We start from the raw sequence: 7,070 nt of genomic DNA, 5'->3' as shown, positions 1-7,070 counted from the left end.
CCCCCAGCGAGAGTTTTTAACTCTATTTGAACCGTAGACTTGAAGCCGCCACCACCGCCAGCCGTTTAAATCAAAACAGGAAAACTCACTTTCCATTCGACAGCAGCTTAGCCCCGCTCGTGGACGAGAACCGCCAGAGGCCCGCCCCGAGCGGGTGCGGCGGGCGGTCTAGCACCAGCGGGAGACAGGGCGGGCGCGGGAGCGGTTCAGAACCGGGGTTTGTTTCATTTTGAGAACCAGAGCTTTCCTTTCTCATCTGAGGTCCCCCCCCCCCGCAGTGTTCTCCGAGCGGTCCCCTCCCCGCCTCGACCTACGCCCCAAGCCGACCCCCGCCCCGGGCTCCGCGGAGCTGCCTTGCAGCTGGCTGGGAAAGGAAAGGGAGCGGGGTGGCAGCGGCTTCTCGAAGGGATTTCACCTCCTACCCATCCCCTCCCTCCCCCCGCACCCCAAGCCTGGGACGCAGCCTCCATTTTTGTTTTGGGGCGGAGGGGCAGGGGCTCCGGGATCAAAAGGGCCCATCAAGGAAGCGGTGGGGTCACCTGTGAGGGGGATGGGGGTGCACTCCTCCCTCCCTTGCTTTCTCCCAGTCTCACCCCCTGCAACCCTCCCCACCGGTTCGGGGTCTCCCCCCGCCCCTTGTTGCTAAGGCCCGGACCGTCATCCCAGCAACAGCCTCAGTCATGTGACCGGCAATGGCGGCGCTGACGAGAGGTAGGTGAGCCCGGCGTCCCTCACACCCACCGCGCGCCCCTCTACCCCGCTCGCGCCCCCTTGCGCCCCACCCCCGCTCCCCTTGCTACCCCTCTTTCGCCCCCTCTCCCGCGCGCGCAGCTCTGGGGGGGCCTCTGGGCCCCGCCAATACTCTTCCCCATCCTCCAGCCATGGCCTCTATTTGGGGGTTCTCTGGGCCCGCGGGCAGGCGCTGGCAGCCCCGTTCTGCAGTGGGTCGCCTGGGCCTCCGGGAGAGGGGATGTGAGTGGTTGGTTCTGCACCCCCACTCTTGTCGGAGGCATGGGCGGGGGAGGGGGGAGCTGCCTCTGTGAATGTCCCCGGGGACCCTTGCCCTTTCTGGCTTCCCCTGCAGCTACCATCTGTCTGGAGGGAGGGACTGGCGCGGTGGCCGCCCGGGCTGCCCAGGAGGAATTAAAACCCCAGCATAAACTGTGGCCCCGCCTCCCTGGTCTGTGCCAGCAGGACTTGGAGCTAGGACACCTAGGTCCGGTCCGGGCGTCCTGGGGATGGAGAGGGGGAGGTTCCACTCAGGAGAGACTGTGAAGAGTGAGGTCCCAGGCCTCAAGCTTCACTTTCTGAGTCTCCGAGCGAATCCGGCCTTGGGGGGGACTATGATGGAGGCCCAAATGGGCAGCTGCCCCCCTTCCAATCGGTCAAGGAATTGAGGTCATGTTCACGGTCCCTTTCCATTGGAGCTGCACTCAGAGGTGTGGGAGCAACCCTATAGCAGCTGAACATGACATGACTCAGGGGGAACAGCAGGCCCCTCCAGTGGAGCCCGGGGTGAGCCCCACCCGCATAGATACAGTCTGCCTTTGGACGGTGACAGTGAGAACTTTGTTACTGCAGGGGCTGTGGCCACTTTGTTTGCTTTCCTAACTGACTTCAACAGAAAGGACTGAGTTAGGGACTGAGGTTGGGAGTTGGGGGCGCTGGGACTGTGGAGCAGGTGGAGAGTTAGTGAGCAGTGGACATCTTCCAACCATGAGCCCTGAGGCAGGTGGCAGGGAAGACCTCCCTGGAGTAGACTTCCACACTCCTGATTCATGCCCTAGACTTTCTTGAGGGCCTTAGAACTGGGGAAGAAAAGAAGGGAGGTTAGTATGATAAGTTCCTTTCTTAACAATTTTGAAAGAGTCTGTGGGTGGAGCTCCGATGGAAGAGAAGTTTGTTTTGGCCTGTTTTGTTTTGTTTCTGGGCTGATTGAGGAAAATGACAACATTGGTCATGCTAATCCTGCCCTCTCCCCTAGTCCTGGTCAGCTGAGTGTGGAAATTGAGCGATTTCTGCTGTAGCCTCGTCCATGGGCCTTCCAGGTACCTGCACCAAGGAGACCTCACCTTTCATCTGAAACCTGGTCCCCTCCATCCCACCTCCCGAGTAATCCCATGGCCTGTGACACAGACCTGGCTCCTGCATTACATGGGCTGCTGGGTAGGGGTGTGTGGGAATTGGGGGGAGCAGTTTCTCATTTCCCTCCTTTTCCTTTCCACCCCAACCAGGTCATACAACTCACAAGTAGGGAGCAGGGAAAGAGAGAGCGCCTGCATGCCAATTCTAAGCTCTTCAGGATCAAAGTGAGCAAAAGGGAGGGTCAAAAAGTCCCCCTCCCCTTGAAAGAGCCCATTTTTCACCCAGAGGGGTGTGGGGAGGGCCCTCTCCTTCATCTCTGCCATCATGGGAGAAGTGTGAGGAGAACCTAGGTTGGTCATTTGCCTGAGATGATAAAGTGAGAGGAACTTTCTTGTTCCTTAGCGGGTGCTGGGAAAATCCAAAAGTGAATTCAGGGGAGGGTTAGGGTTGGATTCCAGAGGATGGAGGTAATACAGACTCTGAAGTGGGAGGCATGTATATTTGCCAACTGGGGACCCCCACCCCCACCCTGAGTCCCTTTTACCCTGGGGGCAGTGTCGTTCGTCCTGTCCAGAATGGCAGCCTGTGGAGGCACCTGCAAGAACAAAGTGACTGTCTCCAAGCCCGTGTGGGATTTCCTGAGCAAGGAGACCCCAGCCCGGCTGGCGCGGCTTCGGGAGGAGCACCGTGTGTCCATCCTCATAGATGGCGAGACTTCCGACATCTATGTCCTTCAACTTTCCCCGCAAGGCCCACCCCCAGCCCAGCCCAATGGGCTCTATCTGGCCCGGAAGGCTCTCAAGGGGCTGTTGAAAGAGGCCGAGAAGGAGTTGAAGAAAGCTCAGAGGCAGGGGGAGCTTATGGGCTGCGTGGCTTTGGGGGGTGGAGGGGAGCACCCCGAGCTGCACCGCCCAGGCCCGCCCCCTCTTCGAGCAGCCCCACTCCTGCCCCCAGGGGCACGAGGGATCCCCCCTCCTCCCCCTCCTCTGCCTCCCCCTCTCCCTCCACGCCTTCGGGAGGAGGCCGAAGAGCAGGAGAGCACCTGCCCCATCTGTCTGGGAGAGATCCAGAATGCCAAGACATTGGAGAAGTGCCGGCACTCATTCTGCGAGGGCTGCATCACCAGGGCCCTGCAGGTGAAAAAGGCCTGCCCCATGTGCGGCCGCTTCTATGGGCAGCTGGTGGGCAACCAGCCCCAGAATGGGCGGATGCTGGTCTCTAAGGACGCCACCCTCCTACTGCCCAGCTACGAGAAGTATGGCACCATTGTCATCCAGTACGTCTTCCCACCTGGTGTCCAGGGGGTAAGGAGACCACCGCCTGCTCGTCCCCTTTTCTTTTCCCCAAGCTCCTTCTCTGACCTAGAAAGACTGAGAGGGGTGAGTGTGTTTGTCGTCAGATGTGGTAGTCTTGCGCTTCCCAGTATGCCTTCCTATTCAGTGTCTGCGAGCTAGGAGGCTCCCCTGAGGCCCAGCTTTTCCATCCCCGTGACCCCAAGGCACACATGAAAAATCAGGTATGATGAGAGAAAGGAATCAAACCGGGATGTTGACAACTACTCCTGGCAGGGATGAATGTCCTGGAGTTTCTGGTTCAGGTGCAGGCCGGCCCAGTGGGGAGGGATCAGATCAGCCCAAAAGACCTCCCGGCAGGCTGGCAGTGTTTACTCTTTCACATTTCTAAGACTAAAACCTTAACAACATTGGAAGGTCAACTCAGATAACGGTCAAGGGTCTCCGGGTGCCTCGGTGCTGGACAGTCATGTCTGATTCTGATGCTGGCTGAGCCAGGGTTTTAGAGAAAATGGAACTGCTTAGACAGTGGAAGAAGCATTGGTTGTGTTTTCAGGTGGCTAAGAAAAAGCCGTCAGAGAAATTAGTCTTAGTCTTCACTTGTCGGCTGAGTTTTTTGGAGCATTGAGGACCAGTTACCCGCGCTCATTTCTGCGGATCCATTTGAAGCCGAATTGGGATTTGAGGCACTTGAGACAGCAGAGAAAAATGGGATGAACTCCAGAAACAGGCTCCTCCGGCTGCCCCAGGCCCCAGAGTCTTTCGTTCCCTCTTTGAGTTGTCCTTCCAGTTCATATCCCTGGGGTCCCCTCATGGGCCCCAGGATGTCCAGCTGCTCACTGCCCACTCTGCTTCCCATCCCTCACAGGCTGAACACCCAAACCCAGGTGTTCGGTATCCTGGTACCACCCGGGTGGCCTACCTCCCCGACTGCCCTGAGGGCAACAAGGTGCTGACCCTGTTCCGAAAGGCATTTGATCAGCGCCTCACCTTCACTATCGGCACGTCCATGACCACGGGGAGACCGAATGTCATCACCTGGAACGACATCCACCACAAGACCAGCTGCACAGGGGGACCCCAGCTGTGCGACACCCCTTCATTCCCCTTCCTTAGGCTCCTCCCCCCTTTTGATCCAGTACATCCAGGAAGCCAGTCATGCCCCTCACTCAGTGAGCCCCCTAACTGGAGAGGACCACTCCCCCAAACTTCAGCTGTCTTCCCAACCCAGTTTTGCTTGCGAGCATTCCCCCTGGTCCTGAGGGCCCAGTTTACTAAATAAGCCACCTTGAGCTGAGAGTCATCTTGGGTTAGAAGTCTTCCCTGCCCCCAGAGGAGGTGGGGAGAGTCTGACTCCACTGAGTCACCCAGGATGAGGAGGGGCAGCAAGCTCTAACAGTGGACCCTGAGCCTCATCTCTCTTTGCCCTTAGGTTTGGGTACCCGGACCCCACCTACCTGACCCGGGTGCAAGAAGAACTGAGAGCCAAGGGCATCACAGATGACTGAAGGACGCCCCTTTGCCAAGGCCCCTGCTGTTGTCCTTCACTAGGACCCAATGGACGCCTCTGTTCTCTCTCCCCCAGCCCCCACACCATACTAGTAGGGGGTACCTATCTGACTGGGAAGGGAGTTCAGAATGCCAGAGGGCAACCCTACCCTTCTCCTCTTCCCCCTGCCCCCCAACCCCCACTGGCCAAGTGCTTCTGTGTCCTGTGAGCCACACCCTCCTGGCAGAGGCTGGTGGCCAAGACTCTGCTCACCACCCCTACCCCCACACCCCTGTACATACTGCCAGCTTCCTGCGGATCCATTGCCCCTGGCTTTATCTGCTATGTGCTGTGCTCCAGTGACAAAGCTGAGAAAGGACCTGGGGGAGTTGAGGAGGGGTGTCTCCTGGCATCCCCTCCCCCTCTGAGCTTCAGTGGCAGGGTGGGAGCTGCCAGTTGTGTGCCCATCAGATCCGCGCCTCCTTCCACGTTCCACCTTAACCCTGACCTTTCTCTGTGTGTGTGTGTCTAAGTCTCTGTCAGTCTGTCCCTTGCTCTTCTCTGCTCCCACCCCCACCCCTATAAGGAGCCTCCTTACCCCTGTTCTGGAATCACCGCCAGACTGTAGCTTTTAATTTAATAAAAATAAAGTAAAATATGCAACTCTATGCCACACCCGTTCGAGTCCGTGGGTGGGGTGCGGGTAGGGTGGGGTAGCTGAGTGAGGCCTACTGAGAAGAAAAGGAGGTGGGGGGGGGGGGCCGGGATAGGGGAATCCCTGGGTTGCTTCCCAGTGTCTCTGCTTCCTGAGGGAGGGCCTGGGAAACGGGGATGTGCTTCTTAGGCTCCATCCTAACCCAGTGGAGCCCTAGGTCACGCTTCGACGACGTTGGAAGCAGGATGAAGAGCGGTTTGTTTGTTGAACTGTGGTGGTAGGGAGAGGAACAACCCTACCCCTTTTGCGAAGTTTGGCTGGGGTGGGAGTGGGGGCGGAGCCGGGCAGGGGGCGGATTCAGCAACAGCAACTCCCCGGACGCTCTCAGTCCTAGCAGCCCCCCAGCTTCCGTGCCCCCTCGGCCCTGGAACTTGGAGCAAAGTAGGGGTCCAGCATGAAGCCCCCAGACCGTCCCGCCCCTGGCCGCACTGACCGGATACTGGGGGTAATGGGGGGCATGCTTCGCGCATGCGCCCTGCCCGGGCAGGACGGGGTAAGAAAGGCGTTGGGTTGCTGTAGGGTTGGGGGTCTTTAGGAACTTTTCCGGAGGGTTGCGCCCCACACCTCAGTTTACCCGCAAACAGGAGCCCTGCGGGGAACACGCCTGAGTCACCGAGTTCCTTCACAAGGGTCCTAGCCGTGTTGTGGGTGAACCGCTCCCTCCACCCCGGCCTTGCTGACCGGTCCACAGCAATGTGGGTTTTGACAGAAGAGAGAACGGGAAGCGGGAGGTCGGCCTGGGTGTGGAGGGCGGGTTCTTTACGGTCTTTCTGTCCCTGCAGCCCCCAAAGAGACGTCCCCTAGGGCCGGGGGGTACTGAGCCAGAGTCTGGCCATACCGAGGGGGATCAGAGAGGGGAGCGCGAGCAGGAGACCCCGGCCTGGGCTCCGCGGCCCGGTAAGCAGCTGGGGGGTAGGGTGGGGCACGGCCTGCCATCCTGCGCAGAGAGGTGAATTCTAAAACCCCCGGCTCTAAGAGCAGGAGGGCTTGCAGCTCCTTTGCAAGAGACCCATTTAATCATCGCGCGGACCTGCCCGCTTCTTCTTACCCTCTAGTCCGATGCGTGTCCCCCACCCAGCCGGTCCTGAGTCCCTGCAGGCGGAGTGTCCCCGCGCCCCACCCCTGGCCCCTCGCCAGCCTGGGCTCCAGGACTTCGCCTTAATTGGTGATTAGCCTCAGCAAGAGTCCCGGGGCCTGGAGGGTCCGATGAGGGGGCGGCACCTGGGCTGCGCTCCCCGCAAAGAGCTCCCCACGCGCGCACCCCCTGCCGAGGGGGCCTGGTCCATGGACAAGGGGCAGCCCCAACTCCAGGACACCTCCACATAGGCCAAGACCCCATCCCCCCGGGCCCTTCGGCAGTGCAGAGACCGAGGGGGCAACGCGGGCCGAAGCGGCAACCAGGCTTAACCCCCACCCCGGCGCTCCGCAGCCCGAGCCCCAGCTGCCCAGCCTGGGGAAGGGGGCAGACGGAGGCGCAGGGGACGTGGAA

At 59.9% G+C, this 7,070-nt stretch overlaps 2 protein-coding genes across 5 annotated transcripts in view; both read left to right on the top strand.

Moving 5' to 3' along the window:
• Positions 1 to 66: 66 nt before the first annotated feature.
• On the top strand, positions 67 to 5,534 carry DTX3 (deltex E3 ubiquitin ligase 3). Of its 4 annotated transcripts, none has more exons than XM_045292989.1 (6): positions 67 to 217; positions 588 to 711; positions 1,985 to 2,048; positions 2,235 to 2,309; positions 2,641 to 3,389; positions 4,246 to 5,534. In XM_045292989.1, coding segments are annotated over exons 4-6 (1,164 nt in total). In that variant the 5' UTR covers positions 67 to 217; positions 588 to 711; positions 1,985 to 2,048; positions 2,235 to 2,308; the 3' UTR covers positions 4,660 to 5,534. The 4 variants fall into 4 exon arrangements, with proteins under 4 accessions (XP_045148924.1, XP_045148934.1, XP_045148937.1 ...); XM_045293002.1 differs by lacking the exon at positions 67 to 217 and having other exon boundaries at positions 370 to 711; positions 4,246 to 4,463; positions 4,810 to 5,534; XM_045292993.1 differs by lacking the exons at positions 67 to 217; positions 588 to 711 and adding an exon at positions 916 to 1,216.
• Positions 5,535 to 5,940: 406 nt separating this feature from the next.
• Positions 5,941 to 7,070, top strand: part of ARHGEF25 (Rho guanine nucleotide exchange factor 25) — a 7,168-nt gene continuing 6,038 nt past the window's right edge. Inside the window, exons 1-2 of the mRNA XM_004700509.2 lie at positions 5,941 to 6,074; positions 6,364 to 6,478. Coding sequence (XP_004700566.1) covers positions 5,976 to 6,074; positions 6,364 to 6,478 — 214 coding nt within the window. The 5' untranslated portion in view covers positions 5,941 to 5,975. The remainder of the gene's footprint in view (positions 6,075 to 6,363; positions 6,479 to 7,070) is intronic.

This window comes from Echinops telfairi, unplaced genomic scaffold, assembly GCF_000313985.2.
Source record: "Echinops telfairi isolate 266 unplaced genomic scaffold, ASM31398v2 ScPeMD7_2;HRSCAF=8, whole genome shotgun sequence".
Lineage (NCBI taxonomy): Eukaryota > Metazoa > Chordata > Mammalia > Afrosoricida > Tenrecidae > Echinops > Echinops telfairi.
Note: the sequence above shows the minus strand (reverse complement) of the source record. Positions and strands in the feature narration are given on the sequence as shown.

Excerpts from the sequence above, each read along its gene's own strand:
- DTX3 (XM_045292989.1), top strand. Across the intron at positions 3,390-4,245 it reads TCCCACCTGGTGTCCAGGGG|GCTGAACACCCAAACCCAGG; the intron begins GTAAGGAGACCA and ends CATCCCTCACAG.